We start from the raw sequence: 20,617 nt of genomic DNA, 5'->3' as shown, positions 1-20,617 counted from the left end.
TGGGTGAACTAGGTGCTGGGGATTAAAGGGAACACTTACCACCATGAGCACGGAGTCAAGTACAGAATTGCCGGATCACTGTATTGTACCCCTGAAACTAATATTGAGTGTTACCTACCCTGGCATTTAAATAGATACGTATATACATACATACATATGAATTTGACTACTTCAGATATTTCATATAAACAGAATCATACAATATTTGCCTTTCTGTGACTGGCTTATGCACTTAACAAGTCTTCATGGTTCGTTCATGTTGTAGGTTGTGACAGGATCTCCTTCATTTTTAAGGCTGGATAATATTCTATTATTTGGATATACCGTATTTTGTTTATCTACTTGTCAGTGGGTCCTGCATTGCTTCCATGTCTTGGCTATTGTGAAGAATGGTGCTAGGTGCATGGGCTTGGAAATACCTCTTCGAGATCCTGCTTTCAGTTCTTTGGGTCATATACCCAGAAGTGGGATTGATGGATCATCTGGGGATTCTATTTTTAACTTATGAAGGAAGCTCCATACTGTTCTCTGTAGTATGGAGAATTTCACACTCCCACCAACAGTATGCAAGGGTTTCAGTGTCACCACATCCTCACGGACACTTACTAATTTATGTTCCTTTGAATAGCATCCATTCTGGTAGTATGAGATGATATCTCATTGTGGGTTTGTTTGTTTGTTTAAGATTGTATTTATTTATTTGACAGAGACACAGTGAGAGAGGGAACACAAGCACAAGGAGTAAGAGAGGGAGAAGCAGGCTTCCTGCCGAGCAGGGAGCCTGATGCGGGGCTCTCGATCCCAGGACCCTGAGATCATGACCTGAGTGGAAGGCAGACCCTTAAGGACTGGGCCCCCCAGGTGTCCCTCTCATTGTGATTTTGATTGGCCTTTCTCTCATGATTAGTGCTGTTAAGCATCTTTTCATATGTTTGTTGGCCATTTGTATATCATCTCTGGAGATAAATCTATTTGAGTCCTTTGCCCATCTTTAATCAAAGTGTTTGTTTTTCTGCTATTACACTGCAGAAGTTATTTGTATATTCTGGGTATTAACCCCTTTTCAGATACATGATGAGCGAATATTTTGTCCCTTTCTTTGCGTTGCCTTTTTGCTCTACTGATAGTGTCCTTTGAGGCACCTAAGTTTTTAAGTTTGATACAGTGGCATTCGTCTATTTGTGGGTTTGTTACCTGTGCGTTAGGTATTCTTCTAAGAAATTATGGCCAGGGGCACCTGGGTGGCTCAGTGGGTTAAAGCCTCTGCCTTCAGCTTGGGTCATGATCCCGGGCTCCTCGGATCCAGCAGGGAGCCTGCTTCCCTTCCTCTTTCTGCCTGCCTCTCTGCCAGTTGTGGTCTGTCTCTCAAATAAATAAAATCTTTAAAAAAAAAAAAAAAGTAAAGAAAAGAAATTATGGCCAAATCCAGTGTCATGGAGCTTTTTCTCTATGTTTTCTTCTAGGATTTTTATAGTCTTGGGTCTTACATTTAGGTCTTTTAATCCATGTTAACTTTTGTCTATGGTGTAAGAGAAGGTTCCATCTTCATTCTTTTGTATGTGATACCCAATTCTCCCAGCATCATTTATTGACAAGATTGTCCTTTCCCCCTGGGCACTTGTGTTGAAGGCCACTGACCATATACACGGTAATCTAAGAACTCTGAATTCTGTTGCATTGGCTTATGTGTTTCTCTTTATGCCAGGACTACACTGTTTTGATTACTGTCACCTTGTAGTAAATGTTGAAATCAGGAAGGGTGAGACCTCCAACTCCGTTCTTTTTCAAGACTGTTTTTGGCTACTTGGGAGTCCCTGGAGAGTATTAGGGTGGATTTTTCTATTTCTGTTTAAAAAAAAATGGCACTGCAAAAATTCGCCCTTTTGAAATGTCTCATTCAGTGGCTCTTCGCAGAGTCACAGAGCTGTGCCACTCTCACCACCTCACCGCGTCTTGGTAAGATTAATTTTTCCCTCTTAAAAATGAAATTCACTATGAGAGCTTAATGGTGAATTTAGTTACTGTAGTCTAGTGGTCCTCAAATTGCCTGTAGCGAAAGACTAGTATGTGTTTGCTTTTTAAGTCGTTTGTTTAATTTCCAACTCATTGTGGGCTAATCTTGCGAAATAACAATGCAATAGTAGGGCAGCCGGGCGCCTGACTGGCTCAGCCACACAGCCTGCGACTCTTGATCTCAGGTTGACAGTTTGAGCCCCATGTGGGGTGCAGACATTACTTTAAAAAAAAAAAGTTGTGGGATAGCATCAAATCCGATATTTCATATAAACGGAATCAGAGGTCCACAGATCACACCTGGAATAACTCTGTCACAGATTTCCCTTTGTTTCTTGTTTGCCTGAACTGAGGTTTTTCATATGCTAATTCATCATTATTTCGTGCTGCCCGTTTAGTTTAATTCAATGGCTTATACACATTTTTCTAACATCCCTATTCAATTTTTTTTTTTTTAATATGTGGCCTAATATAAAGTTCAGGGCCAGTGCAGGGAATTTCTTTTGGTTTTTCTTTTTCTTTTTTTAAGCTTTTATTTATTTATTTGACAGACAGAGAGATCACAAGTAGGCAGAGAGACAGGCAGAGAGAGAGAGAGAGAAGCAGGCTCCCTGCTGAGCACAGAGCCCGATGCAGGACTCGATCCCAGGACCCTGAGATCATGACCTGAGCCGAAGGCAGCGGCTTAACCCACTGAGCCACCCAGATGCCCTTCTTTTTGGTTTTTAAAAGTTACATTTACAGGGACGACTGGGTGGCTCAGATGGTTAAGTGTCTGCCTTGGGCTCAGGTTAAAATTGGATCCTGAGATCAAGTCCTACCTTGGGCTCCTTGCTCAGCAGGGAGCCGGCTTCTCCCTTTGCCTCTGCTCCTCCCTCTACACGTGTTCACTCTCTCTCCTCTGTCTCTGACACATAAATGGAATCTTTACAAAATAAAAAATAAAAGTTATATATACAGATAATTACTTAAGAGAAAATTAGGCTCAAGATACCTTTCTGGCTGGCTTTATTCCAAAATGTGTTGTGACATATTGTGTCCTGAATTCTTTTTCAGAACACACAGATAAACACCAGAGGATTGAGTCCTATAGGAAAATATTCAAATAAAAGATATATTCCCTACCCCCAAAAAAGAATTAACACATAATATCTAGGTAAAGAATGATTTTCCAGGTTCTTTCAATCCTGATGCTAAAATGCTAATGATTTCACACTGTGGACAGTATAATACACTACCAGGTTCTTCCTTCAAAATGTACATTTTAACCGCCCCCCCCAAAAAAGTTCTTCTTTGAAATATGTATTTCTGTGTGGTCTGTAAGAGACTAACACTGCCTTTCCTTGGACTTTTCTCTCTTCTTTTCAATTCTGATCAAAGTACAGCTGGAAAGGAATTTGCCAGAACATTAATGGAACACACATCACCTATTGGAGCTCAGTTTATTTTATGCCTAAGCAATTCTTGAACAATGGAAAGCTGCTAAAAATTACCAACAGCCTGCCACATGTGGGCACCAGGAACTGTTTCACTGGTGCTTTTAATCCAAAGACTTTTTTCTCTATGCGGTTTCTGAAGCCATTTAATTAATCATTTATGTTAAGCCCCCACATGCTTTACCTGTAAGTGTGACCTGATAGGATCTGTGTTCATTTTCACAGTCTGTGCTATAGGGATGATCCCTGTGCCAAATTGGAAATAGTGCTGATAGGAAACCTTGTGGGTCAGTTACTCAGTGTAAATGAAGTATGTGAAGACGAGCTTAGGGGAACTTGGGGTACTTTTTTCCCATTGTATCTAGTAACCTCCCGGTAGACGACCTTTTCCAAATAATGTAGAAACCTTGGGTTAAGCGAACAAAGAGGATGAGCAAGGTCAGGTAAGCCATGTACACGTGTATTACATCATTAGTGTTAGACTATGTTTTATCTCAAATGCTTATCAATAAAGGACTAAATTAGGCCATCCAAGATATGGCTCTAATTTCTCCTGTTACCCTTTCAAACTAGCTTCCTGTTACTTATATACGAAGAGATGCTATCGCTGGTAATGTTTTAATTTTGAGCTGGTTTCCAGCATTAACCCCAAGGTTAATGCTGATTCCATCCTAGTTCCTAATTCCCTTCTCCCATGACCAGTAGGAAAGTGCCTAAAGTGTATATTTGACAGAAGAGGGCATTCCTGTTTATTTATGAACAAATCAAGGTTTATTGACTACAAATGAGATGAGGGATAAAAAATACTGGTCAGCATGTGCCAAGCACTCCTTTGGGCCTAGCACTGAGCTACTTACTTGACGTGTGTTCCCAGGGACAGATGTCATCAAGAGACCATCTGTCTGGCCCGCCCAGGGTTTGAACCAAGGACTTTGTTCTTGTTAAGCCAGCAGTTTTGAGATTCTTCCTAAGACCCTGTTCCAGCCCAGCATCCTGTCATCCTCTTACGACTCATCGTGGCAACTGCTATTTGCACTCTTTAACAAATGCATACATAACATTATTTACTCAACTATACAGTCTATGCACGTACCAGAAGTCAGTTACCAAAAATGAATAGTAGTGATTCTAATATTTACTTTGCATCCGTATTCTGGCCCCTAAGAATCACTTTGACTGAGACGTAATCATAAGAACTGAAACTATAAAACTCCTAGAAGAAGACACCAGGGAAAGCTTTATGACACTGAATTTGGTGATGACTTCTTTGATATGACACCAACGCAACAAAAGAAAAAAATACTTGGGCTTTATCAAAATGGAAAACTTCTGTGTATCAAAGGGCACTGTCAACAGAGTGAAAAGCAGCCAATGGAATGGGAGAAAATATCTGCAAATCACCAATCTGATAAGGGGTTAATGCCTAGAATATATACAGAACTCCCCCAACTCAACAGAAAAATAACTAACCTGATTTAAAAATGGGTAAAGGACTAGAATAGACATTTCTCGAAAGGACATAGGAGCACCCGGCTGGCTCAGTTGGTTAAGCATCTGCCTTTGGCTCAGGTCATGGCCTGGGGTCCTGGAATCAAGTCCCACACCAGGCTCCTTGCTAAGTGGTGAGTCGGCTTCTGCCTCTGCCTCTGCCTCTCCCCTACACTCAAGCTCATTCTCCTTGTCTCTCTCTCAAATAAAAATCTTTTAAAAAGAAAGATAAAAGATAAACAAGGGGCGCCTGTGTGGCTCAGTCAATTAAGCAACTGATTCTTGATTTTGGCTCAAGTTAGGGTTGTGAGATGGAGGCCAGCATTGGCCTTCATGCCGAGTGTGGAGCCTGCTTAAGATTCTGTCTCTCCCTCTGCCCCTCCCCCCTTAAAAAAATTAAGAAAGAATGAACAAACAAATGGGTAGTAACCACATGAAAAGATGCTTAACAGCATGAATCACTAGAGAAATGCAAATCCACACCACATTAAGATACCACCTCACACCATTAGAATCGCAACTATCCAAAGAACAAAATTAACAAGCATTGATAAGGACATGAAGAAATTGGAATCCTTCTACCCTCTTGGTAGGATTGTGAGATGGTACAACCACTATAGAGAGCAGTGTGGTACTTCTCCCAGAAAGCTAAATCTGGAATTACCGTGTGATCCAGGAAGTCCTGTTGTGGGTGTATGGCTCCAAGCGTTGATAGCAGGGACCGGAGCTGGGGTCTGTACAGTCGTGTTCAGGGCAGCATTACGCATGACAGCCAGAGCTCGAGGCAGCCCTCGTGTCCACTGACAAATGAAGGCTAAACAAAATGTAGTATATCTGTGTGATAGAATATCAGTCAGCCTTAAAAAAGGAGGAGATTCTGACCCACATGACAATTTGGGTGCACCGTGAGGACATTACAGTAAGTGAAATGTGCCAGAAACAGAAGGAAGAACTGTGATTCCACTATTACGAGCTACACAGACTAGTCAGACTCGGACAGAGAGTACAGGGTGGTTGCAGGGGCTGGTGGGAGGCCAGGATGGGGAATCATTGTTTAATGGATTCGAGAGTCTCAGTTTCGGAAGATGAAAACGGTCCGGAGACGGGTGTTGGTGACAGTCACAGAACCGGAGGAATACGTGTAATGCCACAGAACTATACACTCTGAAGTGGTCTGAACGGTAACTTTCATCTTAAATATATTTTACCACAGTTTTTTTAAATAATAGATTTTTTCAATGCAGGATACATGCACATCCTCACTACTAATCAGCTCATCAGTACCAGCTCAGTGTCCACCAGATGTTGTGCCAGAAGATTAATGTTCAACTGCTTGTACTAAAAATGAGATGCCTAAACCGTTCAGCTGTGCGCTCCATAAACAGAGTGGTCAGTGCTAGGTGATAGATTGTAACAAAACTAGAATTTACATAGGAGATCCATCCATTAAATATACAAAGCATGTGTTTTCGATTTGTATTCAACTCATTTGTACTAGTATTCATTTTATTTGTCTGGGGATCGGAATATGGAAACAATATTTAAAGAATAATTGCATTTTCCATTTCCTATTTGCATATTCCCATCTTAATTAAGATCTCTGCTGCATCCTAAATTAAAAACACATTTATTTTGGATTTAAAATCTCCAGTACAAAAAAAGCTTTGTTTTTAAATATCTAATTTCTGCTCCTCTAGATCGCATAAAGAAATCTAATAAAAAAGGAACTTAGCAGAGAACAGTGATTGGTCCTTGACAAGTGTATCATCTTTATAGAAGGAACCAGTATAGACAACTGATATGTTATAAAATTTTAATCAGCTTAAACGTTTATTCTGACTTACATTTTTCTTTGTAGCAGAACTTCCCCATAGCATTTTTTTAGAAAAGTCAGTCTTCAAGGTTCAAAGTGCTTTCTTTTTCCTTTTTTTTTTTTCAGTTTTTCTTTTTCAGTTTTATTTTAAAGCCTAAATATTCATGTCTAAATATTAGACAGCAATGCTTTTCTGACATTTCTTGTCACAGTGTCGTGATGACAGTTGAAGAATTGGAAGTTATGAGACCTGTAGGTCGGGAACAGCAGTCAGATCCAATAAAACCAAGCAAAGTTTGCAGCTTTTTTGTTTTCTTGGAGAAAAGATTCTGAATCATTTTGAGATTAAATTTTGAAAGTACAAAAGGTGAACGTAGGTCTCAGTGGAAATTTAAACACTCAAGGCATTCTTTTAAGATTTTAACGTATTGCTCACTTGACTGTGGAACAAAATAAGTGTAGTATTCTTTATGGCTTGGATATTCTTTTCAACCTTTTTGGAATGCTGGCATTTCAGAAGTACTGCTCTTTAGGTGTTTTTTTTTTTTTTTTTTTAACCCTAGCCACCAGGATCCTAGTAACATCAAGATAGAATGTAAGATTGTTTGAGGGGTCATTTCTAAAGCAAATGAAAGAGACCGGCAGAATGTAAAGAAGAGTTTAGACATTTCTCCCTTTTTAACCAGAATTTATCTTCAGAGTAGGGAATACTAATAATCACTGTATCTCAGCTAGCTTATTCTCGTGTTTCACCGGGGTCTGTGGTTTTCTGAGTAGCAAAGTCACACTGAAATACCACAAGAGCTAATAAGATGAGGGTATCAGTAGTCAAGGCTGAAGTTCACTGGGAAATGTCTAGAACTCAAGGACACTCATTTTCATACATATTATAATGGATACCACATCCATGCTTCTGGATTATTTTTCAGATTTTTAACACTGACTGCTCTCAAATGCATCATTGCCATCATATTAGTCTGTGGGGCTGGACTGGTAAAATAGCTTGCCAGGTTTAAAGAACTTATCTACAAGAAATACACACACACAAGTAATACATATATTTATCATATATGCAAATATATATATTCAAATATGCAATTTCTTCTTCATATGCCAATTATATCACAGCCAAGGAATGTTTTTCCCTGTATGAAAATTGACCCGGAGATAAATATCCTCACTTCCAAAAACTGTGCAAAGTGAAAGGGAAACAACTAAAACCACATCCTTTAAAAGCACTGATTAGCCGGCCTTGACTGTCCTTTTCATGTCAGAGGTTCACTGAGGCGGCAGCTGGCTCAGGGCCTTTTGGGGGCAGAGATCAGCGTGAAACACAGGTGTCAAGAGTCTCAGATAAGGCCCTTTCTTTCACATCTATTTGAATGAAATTGAGTACAGTAGTCTCCCGTTATCCACAGGGGATACTGGAAACCACAGATAGTACCCAACACTGTGTATACTGTTTTTTCCTGTATGTACTGACATAAAGTTCTCATTATAAATCAGGCACAGTAAGAGATCAACAACTATAATAATAAAATAGGGCAGTTCTAACAATATATAGTATAATAAAAGTTACGTGAATGTGGTCTTTTACTCTCAAAATATCTTAACCGTCCTATACTCGCCCTCCTTTGTCTCGTGGTGATGTTGGAAAGGATACGTGCCTACGTGATGAGATGAAGTGAGGTGAATGAGGTAGGCATGTGACGCAACCTCAGGCTGCTGTTGACCTTGTGACCGTATGTCCGAGGAGGGTCGTCTGCTTCCGGGCCTCAGATGCCCACGGGCCACTGAAAATATCATAAACCGTGGTGGAGGGGGCTACCGTGGAGCCATCTTTAAAAAGCCAACACTGTTCATTATAATTACTTAAAAGCTGAAATCAGTGGCAGAAAGGGAAAGCGAGCTCGGGGAGAGAGCCACATGGGCAAGCAGAGTTCATCGCACACCCACACACATACTCAGAGCCCCAGCTGGCCTTGAGCGTCTCACCCCGCATGAGTAAAGCCACAAGGAATTTCCATTCACCCATTACACAAATATTTATTGAGTAACTAGTATGTGCCAAGCTTCATATTTCTTGCTGCTGAAAAGCCTCTGAGTTCTCAGGTCATTTATTTTAAGGAGGAAAAATACAGTGTGCTATTCTTAAACCCAAATACATCAGCAAAGGAACTGACTTTGATTCTCGTAATGAATTTGAGAGTTGTGGGGGGGGCAGTGGAAGTGATAAAGGGAGACATTTTTCCTTAAGACAAGGCTGGTAATAGTGAAGTCCATGTTCTAATTACTGTGCGACACTGAGCGGATTTGTTAAAGTAGACTGTTAGCGTAGATGGGCTGTTGGGTTGTTGATAAAATCTATCAAGGCCTTCCGCAGGAGCTTCCTTTGTTAACACGGGACTCCACAATGAGGTGTAGGGGTTGCTCATTTGGCCTCGGGAACAAATTAGCTTCTTGCTTTAGGTGTGAGGGTGCGCCATCAGCCAGTCAAGCCGCTGTTACAGAAGCATTTGGCAGGTGCCCTCCCGTTGCGGGAAATGAGGGCGGGGATGGTGGAGGGATGGGCTCGTCAGGCTTGGACACGGGGACACAAAGTGGAAAGCAGAGTTAAGGACCCATATGTGGAGTGGGCGTCCGGGAACGGGGGCTTTCTTAGCAAGTGCTCCAGGCCCTGGGTCCAGGATATGCTAACAGTGTTGGGGAGAGCCTGTGACCACGTCTAAAGACCACACGGGAACTCACCAGCATTATTACTCCACTCTGGACAGCAAGGGAACCTCAGAAGTGTCCTGTATTGTTCTGATCATTTTTACAAGAGTCTTGGACTTCCCTTCTGCCAAAACAGGGCGGTTCTGACCATATTTCTGAGAAAACACAACCAGGGTGGAGTCAGTCGAACCTCATTTAGCTTTAGCCTTTCATTGCTATTGGGACGAAGACTGGCTAGCTGGCTCTGTGGAGGTGAAGCATGGGGCTCCACCATCTGGGTCTCAGACATAATAGTATATTTTTCTTTTGTTTTCCGGTGGACTTAAAAAAAAAAAAAAATGAGGTCATTCCCTTCTAATTCTGGTTTTTCTAATTTTATGTCATTGAGTTCACATACTTGTTCGCTTTCTGGCTTTTCCACCAGTTTACTTCAGTGTCCCCTGCAGTTCCTGAATTCTTGAAAACTCCTCCTGTGGATCAGCCCCCCACCAGGTCCACCGCACCTGTCGTCCCCACGAATACTGTGTCCTCAGCAAAGCCTGGGCCGGCGCTAGTAAAGGTGGGTCCCTGCACACACACTGGTTCGAGGCCTTTACTGGCGGCTTGTTTGAGGGAACACAAAGGCACATGTCTGCGTTGACCAGCCTGGCTTTCAGTCTGAAGCCTTGAAAACAAAATCACAGGCAGACTTGCTCGATCACGCCTCGGTCTTGGAAACCACCACCTTTCACAAATGCCCTATTGTTCTGTAGTCACAGAAGAACCGCAAAACATTCGGTCTCCCTGAAACTCCCAGAGTCCTGCAGAAAGGCTTTAGGGTACATTTTTATCAGCAGTTCCCAGTTCTGCCACCATCCAGGCTGCCAGAATGAAGGAAACCCTGGGAGTGGAGTAAGATCGAGCCGCTTAGCGCAGTGCTGGGGAGTCGGGAGCCTCACAAACAGATGTCTTTAATGGGAACGTCATTTCAGACTGTATACACAAGGTCAGTGTCCGCGCTAGTCCAGATGTATTACATGACAGGTTAAAGGCTTTAGAAAAGCGGCTGCGTTTTTTGATTTAGCAGATTTGGCCTGTCGAAGCCAGGTTTGTTCTCTAGATAAAATGCAGATTGGTGGCACCATTCCCTACATTTGACTGGGCGCAAATAATCCAGCTAGAACAAGGCCCACGGAAGATCAAAATTCTTAATATATAGTAGTATACTTTTGAAAGTGTATTTAGAACTGCCGGATGGGGGCGGAGGGACGGTGATAGAGAATAGTGTCATCATTTCAGATGTGGCTTTGCCAAACATAGCAGAACACTGATGTCAAACGTTTAGAACGCAAAAAGGACTGTGGAGAGCTAGCCAACCCTCCCGGCACCTTCCAGAAGGGAGGCCGGAAAAAGGAACGAGGCTCGGAAGGATCCAGGCTCCCCACGGGCAGCCAGGCCTTCTTTCTGCCTCCCCAGATTCCTTGCTTCCATCCACTCTGGCACGGTCGTGGTCCTCGGCCCTCCTGCAGAGACGGCTCTCTGCTCCAGCCTCTCTGTGTCCGTGCAGCCCAGCGTTTGTGGCCCCAGGGCACAAGTCAGTGTATCTCACCATCTTCCATCACTTAGTACTGAAGCCAGAAATTCCCGAGTGTGGCACGTGGCAGCTGAGCTAATAACATCAGCTCTCCTCCCTGGCCCACATTCCCAAGCGTATGCCACAGACGGCACAGAGAGCGTTTGGATGCCGACCCATCCATCCCTGTGGGTGTGGAGTTCTCAGCCTCTCCTGTTCTCTGGGTCTCTCCTCTTCACTGGTGTGTCTGTAGGGAGGGCTTTGACTTTGGGGCCGGAGGCATTGTTGAAGAAGGTGAGGTTCAGAGGCTTGGTTGGGGGTCCCGGGACTGTGCTAGGAGAGGAAGAGACAGGTACACACAAGAAACAGATCACACACAGTTCGGCGGGGGCGGGGGGGGAGGTACATTCTGAGAGGAAAGCTGTTGTTCCCCACCGTCACTTCGTGGGAGAACATGCCAGTGACTAGGTAAGTGACTAGGTAACGGCAGATTTAGTCCGAGGCCTACTGGTTACTGTGTGCCTGTCCCCTCCCTTTTCCCGCAGGTGCCTTCCTGATTAGCCAGGTCAGTGGTTTCATCATTACATAACAGCGTGCCACCTCGGGTTCCCAGACCGCATCCGTTGTTGTCATCACTTTGAAAAGACCAGGAATAAATTCGGTTATTGATAGCACAATAAGCAGATGACAGGGAAGTGACTAATACTGTGAGATTGCAGTATTTGGGTGTATTTTCCTTAAAAATACGTAACTTGACGGGCACCTGGGTGGCTCAGTCAGTTAAGTGTCAAACTCTCGATTTGGGCTCAGGTCATGACCTCAGGGTCATAAGATTGAGCCCCGCTTGGGGCTCCACATTGGGCATGGAGCTGCTTAAGATTCTCTCTCTGCCTTGGCCCCTGCAGTCTCCTCTTCAAAAATTAAAAGAAATACATAACTTCATTGTCTGCTCTGTTCCCTTAGAAGCATTTTTTCTGTTTGTACAGATCCGCTCAAGAATGACTCGAGAATATTTTAATGACCATAAAATAGTCCACAGTTACAGTGACGGATCGCTCGTCTTCTCCCATTTGTTGCTCGAGCGCGCAGCTGTTCTAACTAGGAGTCCTTTGCGTGAGCCCTTCCGAGTGTGTCCGCATGAGACACCGCAGTGACTGTTGGCTGAACTTGAATGGATAAGGCTGAGCTGCGTAGCCTTCCCTTACTCTAAGGGAACAAGGCAGCAGGAGGAAGTGAGTCCTTAGGAGCCAGATTTCTTGGTCAGAGGAGGTGTCCCCACATTTTCCTTGCCCTGGAGGCGCACTTGGTCACTCGGTGGCCCCGGTGTCCAGGGCCCTCTGCCGCTTGCTCCCGAGTCCCTCAGGCACACGGTGGTGGCTTCTCCTAAAACGTTCTTCTCTTTCTCCTGAAACCAGCAAAGCCATCCCAAGAACCCCAACGACAAGCACCGCAGCAAGAAGTGCAAGGACCCCAAGCCGCGGGTGAAGAAGCTGAAGTACCACCAGTACATCCCGCCCGACCAGAAGGGCGAGAAGAGCGAGCCGCAGATGGACTCCAACTACGCGCGCCTGCTCCAGCAGCAGCAGCTCTTCCTGCAGCTGCAGATCCTGAGCCAGCAGCAGCAGCACTACAACTACCAGACCATTCTGCCGGCGCCGCTCAAGTACGCACGGGGCTGCGGGGCTGCGGGGGGCCGTCCTCCGCCCAGGGCCTTCTGCTGCCCGGGCTTCCCCGTCGTGCCCTGGTCCCTGGGAGAGCGGCCGGCAGGCCAGGCCAGTCTCTGCCCCTAGCACCACACCATCGTAATAACTGGCTTTGTAATGAATTTTTCTGTCCCTGAAAGCCCTTCCCCACCTTGCGATTTAGAGGGGACTCCCACCATGACCCACCCGGGAAGCTTTTGCCTGTTACTCACCCAAGTAGTAGTAGATGCCGTGAGCAAAGCACACAAGTGTATGACCTGTTGTGAACAGTTAAAAAAAAAAAAAAAAAGATGAGTGTAGGGGCTGGAGTGGTTGAGAAAGCTTTATGAGAAAGGTGGGGTACTTACATGGGAAAGGGCCTGAAGCCAGGGAAGGGCCCTTTCAAGCCAAGGGGGACGATCTTAGTGCAGGAACAGAGGAAGGAGTGGGTGATGTCTGGTTACTGGCTGATGAGAAAAAGAGCCCGAATAAAGAATGTGATTTGCTTTTTTAAGAAAAGTAGAAGACAAAACTGAGTTGAGCCGCTGTCTGGAGGAGCTCGCAGCCGGGCAGCCTTGAGTCTGGATGTGGTAGGTGATTCAGAAGGCTGTCACGGTGGAATCAAAGTGCGAGGAAGAGCGGTTTGATGCTGGTCCCGGAGGGGAATCTGGAAATAGGAAAAACAGAAACTTCACAACAGAGTAGATGTGAGAAGATGCAAGGGCATTGATAACAGGAAGGAAGGAACAGGTGAGGGATGTTTCAACCACGACTGAAGGTCTTGGTGACCAACGACTGTGGAGGAGGAACACGTTTCTAGTCTGAGCCCATTGGGAGGGAGGGAAGGAAGCGAGCTCCCCCAGCTTCCGAGACTGCGTCCGTAGCAGGACATCGACTGCAAACTTGAGCTGTGCACTGATAGAAATTTCTGGATAGCCATCCTCAGTATGCATTTGCTGGGAAACATAGATAAAAATGCAAAGACCTTATCTTTCGTTTCCCTCAGTTTTCAGGAGAAAAGGATAGTTACATTCAACTCAAAAAGAAACTTTAAAAAAGATGCAGAATTTCATTAGAAGAAAAAATGTTTTCGGTGATCAAGCCTCTCAGTGTATGATCTGTAGAAACTTGAGTCCTGTCTTCTACACGTATGCCAAGCATTCCTCCACTGGGAGCCCTATCTTCTAGGAGTAGGAAAGGAGTAAGACCCACTCAAAAGCTTCTCTGTTAGGAACCATCTCCTCATATGCTAATGATTATCAGTTTACTTTTTTCTTTGAAGATCCTGATATCTCGAGGAAGATTAGACCTATTAGTCATTCAGACCTTACTGTAAAGTACTTAAATCTAAAAGATGAAGAGAGAAGGAGTTTGTGTAGCATGTTAGTACTTTAAGAGCAAACAGGCCTGAGTGAGATGTTGACATTGGAAGGAAACCAGGGAAGACCAAAGAGAATTGGAAGAGTATCAGAAGCAAACGGCCGCTGCCTTACAGCTCAGTCCAGGCCCAGGGAGGCGCCCTCCCCTGCCGCCGCCCTCCTCTGGCAGCAGGCAGCGGGGATGCGAACGCGAACCCTGGCTCCCATCTCGGTGCTCCTTAAGATGCACCGAGCTGCGTGCTCAGCACGTGACATCACCCTCCTCCTCCTAGTAACTCCAGGAAGAGCTGGAATGTCTGATCCCTACTCCCAGGCAAGGAAACCTGTTAAACTGAAAATCCCATGAAGGGATTGTTTTGCGTAGGATCTATGAAGTAGTCTTTTCTGTAACAAAAGAAATTGTGTGGGGCCGGTCTGTGGATGGAAAGAGTACATCTGAGGGTGTCAAGGACCTGGTCTCTCTCGGTTCCTTGCCTTCCCATGAAGGCTGTAGTTCCCGTCTCCTTCGTCAACACTCCCGTCCCCGCAGCCGCCAAGCCACCTACCTAAGGAAGGCATCCCCCAAAAGAACAAAGAGGAAAGATCCCTTATCGTTCCACATTTGTTCACCGAGCATCACTTCTGTGTAATTTCCACGTCCTGGATGTGGAAACGTTGTTTTTATCACAGTGTTTGTTTTCCCCGGAATTCCAGCACAGAGAGCAATGTGGAAGTCTTATAGCACCCATACAGTGGGGTTTTATCTGATGACACACACTGCTGGTGCCTTGGGAAGATCAGGAGCCCTGGGAGACAGGGCTGTGATCCCAGCAGAGCCACACACTGACGGAGGGTCCTAGAAGGTCCCTTCATGTGTCTGGACTTTGGGTTTCTCATCTACACTGTCCTCACATTCCGCAAGGTCCCCGCCCCCCAACACATCACCTTTTCTTTCTCTTTCAAAGGTCAGAGTAAACATTGAATTGTTAATCCTAGTAACAAGTAGGGTATTAGACAGTCTCAACAAAAAAGACAGCACAAAATAGAATCAACAGGTATTTTGATGGCACATCAAAAGGCACATTTACATGGTGCCTTCTCAAGGAGATAATATTCACATGAGAGCAAAAGCTGGTTAGGAGGAATTTTGCACTTTTTAGTTAAGAAAGCCCAGATACACAGTACATAGGTAATTATGCAGTACCCCTGTGGTATTAAAATTTCACTGGGAGGTTGATTAGGAAAAACGAAATCTAAAAAAGCTCCTTGCAGGGAAAGTAATGAAAATAGGGTTGAGAAATTCTGATTTACGTTAAAAGTTTTCATAATTCTAATAAAAGATTTTAAAACTGAATGTTTAGAAAGGAAGAAAATGATACATAAAACATTTGTCATTCCATCCAAACTTCAAAAAACTTAAATACTTAAAATATTTAACTGCCACGAAATTTAGGCAGATTTTATGTCAAGAGTTAGCTGTTGACAGGGCCAGAAATGGCTTCAAACACAATCTTCCTAAAACTCTCTTGACAAAGCTGCTCTAACTGGGGACCTCATCCTCGTTCAGAATAAGGAATTCAGAGTCTCCTTGCTTCAGCACCAAGGTTCATATAACAGTAAAACTTGGGGCTGTAGTGAAATTGGCTCTTCAGTATCAAGCATCACGTGGACCTTTCTCGAATGGATAGCAACCAGCCAGAAGAGAAATGCTGTTGTTGTCAAGAGTAGCCTACAGGGAAGAAGTTAGATGAGGACCTGGCTTCGATATGGAAAGGAGTTTAGGAAACGGAGGACAAAAGTACAACAGATGCACCAACATTTCTTTAATAACCTTTTTAAATGAAGTATAGGTTGTGGAGAGGCCCATACATCATAACTGAAAATCGATGCCAGGCAGATCCCTAAATCAAGAAACAGAACATCCCCAGTACCCCCAGGAGGGAGTCCTTGCGTCCCCTCTCAGTGACTACCTGACTTGTGTCCCATAGACTAGTTCGCCTGTTTTTGAACCATTGCATAAATGTCATCTTACAGTACACATTGTTTAGCTGCTTTTGCTCAATACTATGTTTGTGAGCTGCATCTTTCCTGGCACAGAAAGCAGCAGTTAATTTTTACTCTGTCTAGTGTTTTATAATCGAGCCACTTAACCGTCCTCTTGGTGGACAGTTGGGTCGTGTCCGGTTGGGGCTGGTGTGAATGACGCCATAAATGGTTCACACATGTCTATCTTGTCAGGTGTCCTTCTAGGAATGCCCCTGGGTCAAAAGAGGGGTGCAGGTTTTTCTTTAGCAAATAGCATAAAACAGTTCTCCAGAGTGGTCCTTCCAGTTCACACTTCCACCTGCCACGGCTGAGAGTTCGGGACGTTCTGGGTCCTCGGTACCCACAGTCTGAGTCATCATACAGCACTTGTGCTGGCCATGCAGTGCTGTTCTGTTGTGCTTTTCTTGATTGTCCTCCTGTCCATTGAGGCTAAGCCCTGTCCACACATTTATTGACCACTTGGGTATCCTTTCTTGTGGTATGCTTGTTCAAGATTTTCCCATTGGTTCTATGTGAATAGCCAGTGTGGATCAGCACTATTTATTGTTAAGGACCACCCTTTTCCTACTGCACTACAGTGCTGTCTTAGTGATAACTCAAGAGGCTGTATATGTGAAGGTCTGTTTCTGGATTCTCTCTTCTCTTCCATTTGTTCTGCCCCTAGCACCACACCATCGTAATAACTGGCTTTGTAATGAATTTTGATATCTGGTGGTATGACTCTTCCGACTTGGCTTTTCTTCAGGGATGCCGTGGCCTTTCTTGGTCCTTTGTATTTCCATATAAAGCTGAGAATCACCTTCTAAGTTTCTACCAAGCAAGCAAACAAGCAAACAAAATTGACAGGGATTTTCACTGCAATCTAATTTGATGTCTGTCTTCAGAGTATTGAGTCTTCCAACCCATGACTATGGCATTTTTCTCTTCACAAGCTAACACATTGTTAGTAGAAGCAATGTCAAATTCAGAAATTATTTTATTATAAACTCTCTCATTTTCTCGTTCTTTTGAAGGCCACTTAACGACAAAAATAACAACAGTGGGAATCCCGCTCTGAACAGTACCACACCTAACCCTCCAAGACAGAATACATCTGCTCCTGTGAGAAAGCCGGGACCTCTGCCTCCTAGCTTGGATGACTTAAAGGTGAGAAGTCCAAGGAGAGTTTATGCACCCATAGGTACCACAGAAAGGTAAATGATTTGCCAGATTTCTCTAGTATGTATAGGTAAGTTTTCAGTAGACCTTCAACTTCACCAACATAAAATAATCTCTATAGAGGCACTTTCTGTTTATGTCCATTACGTTTCTTTTAAAATGACCAATATTGGGGTGCCTGGGTGGCTCAGTGAGTTAAAATGACCAGTAATGATTCTCATTCGTTGAGCATAAACCATGTGCAGGTACCAGACAAGTTCTGACTGCAGTGGCAGGGTTTTTTCTTCCCTGCTCGTTTCCAAGTTTGGGAGAAGCAGGAGAAATGTAACAGTCCGGAATCTGATCTCCAAGGCCAGCCTGCATGTGTTTCCACCCCAGCTTGGCCTTCGGTTATCTGTGGTAGCGCGGACCAAGGCGAGTCAGCCTGTCTCTGCCCCCGTCTCCTCTGCGAACGAGGAATTGTAATAGTAATACCCACACGTCCTATGAAGAGGAGTTGGAAGAGTAAAGCACGTCCAGCAGTGTCTGGCACATGGTCATTACTCAGTGAATGTGATGGTTATCATCATGATTTCCCGTTTTCAATCCTTGGACATAAATCCTTGCTGGATCACTGGCCTTTGCAGTACTTGGGGTCTGTAGCTGTGTGTGTCTGTGGGTTAGGAAGAGAAACCTTCCCGCTTGCTGCTGTGCAGTCATAGATGCTGACAGACATCGGCCCCTTTCTCATCAAAGTGTCCCGTAGATTTGTCCGAAGTGGCAGGGCCAGGAGAAGAGGTGTGACTTGTTTGTACTTGCAGGTGTCGGAACTGAAGACAGAACTGAAGTTAAGGGGTCTTCCAGTGTCGGGCACCAAACCGGACCTCATTGAACGCCTGAAACCCTACCAGGAAATGAACAACAGCAGTGTCACCGCGGGCGGCGTCCTGACAGTGCCCGCGTCTGCCATCGTCACCAGTAACCCAGAAGTCACCGTGGCACTGCCCGTCACAACACTGCACAACCCCGTGACCAGCTCGGGCTCCTCCTTCAAGGCAGAACTGCCCCCTGCCGGCAGCAGCACCGCCGCCCATGTGGAGACCGTCAGCTCCCCTCTGCCCATCTCCCCGTCGCCCTCCGAACAGTCCAGTCTCGGGACCGAGGACACAAACATGGCAGACACCTTCACCGAGATCATGACCATGATGTCGCCGGCGCAGTTCCTGTGCTCGTCCCCTCTGCGAGTGACGGGCCCCGAGGACAGCCCGAGCCCCACCAGCAGCACGCTGTCGAGTCTGGAACTGGACGCGGCTGAGAAGGACCGCAAGCTGCAGGAGAAGGAGAAGCAGATCGAGGAGCTCAAGAGGAAACTGGAACAAGAGCAGAAGCTCGTGGAAGTTCTGAAAATGCAGCTCGAGGTGGAGAAGCGAGGGCAGCGGCAGCCGCCGCCGCTGGAACCGCAGCCGGGCGCCGCAGCCAGCTCGGCGGCCAAGTTAGACCCGAAAGTCGGCGGCGCTGGCTCCTCCGTCAAGGACGAGGCCTCGCTCAGCGACTGCTCCGGCTCCAGGCAGCCGGGCCCCGGAGCCGGCCAGCCCATTGGCCAGCCCCTCTCGGTGGCGGGCCAGGCCCTGGTGGCCAAGAAGGCGGTGGTGATCAAGCAGGAGGTCGCCGTGGCCCAGGCGGAGCCGCCGAGCATCGTCCCACAGTTTTACGTGAGTTCGCAGGGACAGCCGCCGCCTGCCAGTGTTGCTGCGCCTCAGGCTTTACTGACCACACAGACCGCCCAGCTGCTGCTGCCGCTGTCCATCCAGGGCTCCCGTGTCACCTCAGTGCAGCTCCCCGTAGGCAGCCTCAGACTCCAGGTGTGAAGTGTGTCTTCTAACTCCCTTGCCTTACAGCCTGCCGAGAGCGGAAGCTCGCCTCACGCTTTCTCCCAGATGCCTTCACGCCAGGCTTCGGGGTGCCAGGAAATGCGGGGGTGGGGGAGGGGGTGGCCTCATAGAATCGAATTGCAAAACATGAATAGCTAGCATTGTTTCTGTACGGAAAAAACAAACAAGAGCTGCTCTTCCACTTTCCATACCTTTTATCTTCAGTTAACAGAGTCTCCCGCATGCAGGCATTTTTAAATACTCGTCACAGTGTCATGAGAATAGTTAGTGTCACTGGGCACTCTGTGTGCGGGACACAGCATCAAGCACTTCATCATTCTTTTTGTTTATTTAACTAACTAATCTCTACGCCCAACGTGGGACTCGAACTCATGACCCCAAGGTCAGGAGTCACACGCTCCTCCACTCCTCCGACTGAACCAGCCAGACGCTCCATTTCTCCCATGAGATCTGAGTGGTAACACCCACTTTGAGATAGGGAAACTGAGGTTTGGCAAGTTGCTCCAGAACGGAGCTGGATAATTCTGACTAGAGCTGTCACTGTTAGGCCCACTCCTATATTCTGCCTCCTAAATGTAGTTCTTGGAAGACACCAGTGAGGCGAAAATGCCAAAGGCTTGTTGGGCCTCTAAGGGGAATGTGACCGCAAACCTAGGAGAGAGGATGTGGTTGAGAGACGTGCTAAGGCACTCATAGGCAGGAAACCTCCTTTTATGCCTGTGTAACCCGTGTTCTGACCTCAAGCTGTTTTTATGTGATGCGTTTTGGTAGGTTTGAACAAAATGTGTGGGCCACAAGTAAACAGAATGGGGACAGTGCTCCTCAACTTTGATGCCCCAGAGTCTCTTAATGGCAGAAGAGACTGGTCCTGTACCCCTGGGGTTAGGAAGCATGACCCGAGGCCCTTGGCATGTGCAAAAACTCTAATTCCCCTGTTTAACCTTTCCAGTGTCTGTGAAATTGAAGGTCTACTCTGTAATAGAGCTCTTCTGAGTTTTTTTTTTCCCCCAACCAAATCTTCAAGTGGAGTTGATGTTCTCAGAATAAGAATTGTGTTTTATTCTGGGCCTGTGTGTGCCCCTGGGTGTGGCTGACGGCCCCCCAGAGGGAGCACAGCGTGCAGCTCAAAAGCAGGATTTCGGGTCCAGTGGGCACCAGAGATTTCCCTGCTGCTTCTTCAGTTACTGCAACAGCTGACCTAGTATGTGGAGAGCTCTTGTAGGCTTCTATTTCCATTTTCTCTTTTCTCAAAATTTTTGAATGAAAATCTTAGCCACTTAAGAAACAATCAGAGCATGAAGATAACTGGTCTGGTGTTTCACTCTCTGGTTTAGAATTCAGGCTCAAGTCTATGTGTTAATGAAATGAAGTTTGTATCTGTAAATATTTTATTTCACTTCAGATATGATCTCCACATGACCCGTTATTCCACATCTAAGCTCTTTAAAAAAAAAAAAAAAAAAAAAAAAAAAAAAAAAAAAAAAA

General features: G+C 45.3%; 1 protein-coding gene across 4 annotated transcripts in view; it reads left to right on the top strand.

Moving 5' to 3' along the window:
• MRTFB (myocardin related transcription factor B) overlaps positions 1-20,617 on the top strand; it is a 188,357-nt gene that overhangs the window by 137,180 nt on the left and 30,560 nt on the right. For 3 of the 4 annotated variants that reach the window (XM_059415289.1, XM_059415285.1, XM_059415286.1), the window contains 4 exons: positions 9,890-10,024; positions 12,433-12,680; positions 17,117-17,249; positions 18,062-19,102. In XM_059415289.1, coding sequence (XP_059271272.1) covers positions 9,890-10,024; positions 12,433-12,680; positions 17,117-17,249; positions 18,062-19,102 — 1,557 coding nt within the window. The remainder of the gene's footprint in view (positions 1-9,889; positions 10,025-12,432; positions 12,681-17,116; positions 17,250-18,061; positions 19,103-20,617) is intronic. The other variant, XM_059415288.1, reaches the window with a different exon arrangement.

The sequence above is a fragment of the Mustela nigripes genome, chromosome 11 (assembly GCF_022355385.1).
Source record: "Mustela nigripes isolate SB6536 chromosome 11, MUSNIG.SB6536, whole genome shotgun sequence".
Classification (NCBI taxonomy): domain Eukaryota; kingdom Metazoa; phylum Chordata; class Mammalia; order Carnivora; family Mustelidae; genus Mustela; species Mustela nigripes.
The sequence above is the reverse complement of the archived record's forward strand: the minus strand, read 5'-3'. Positions and strand labels throughout refer to the sequence as shown.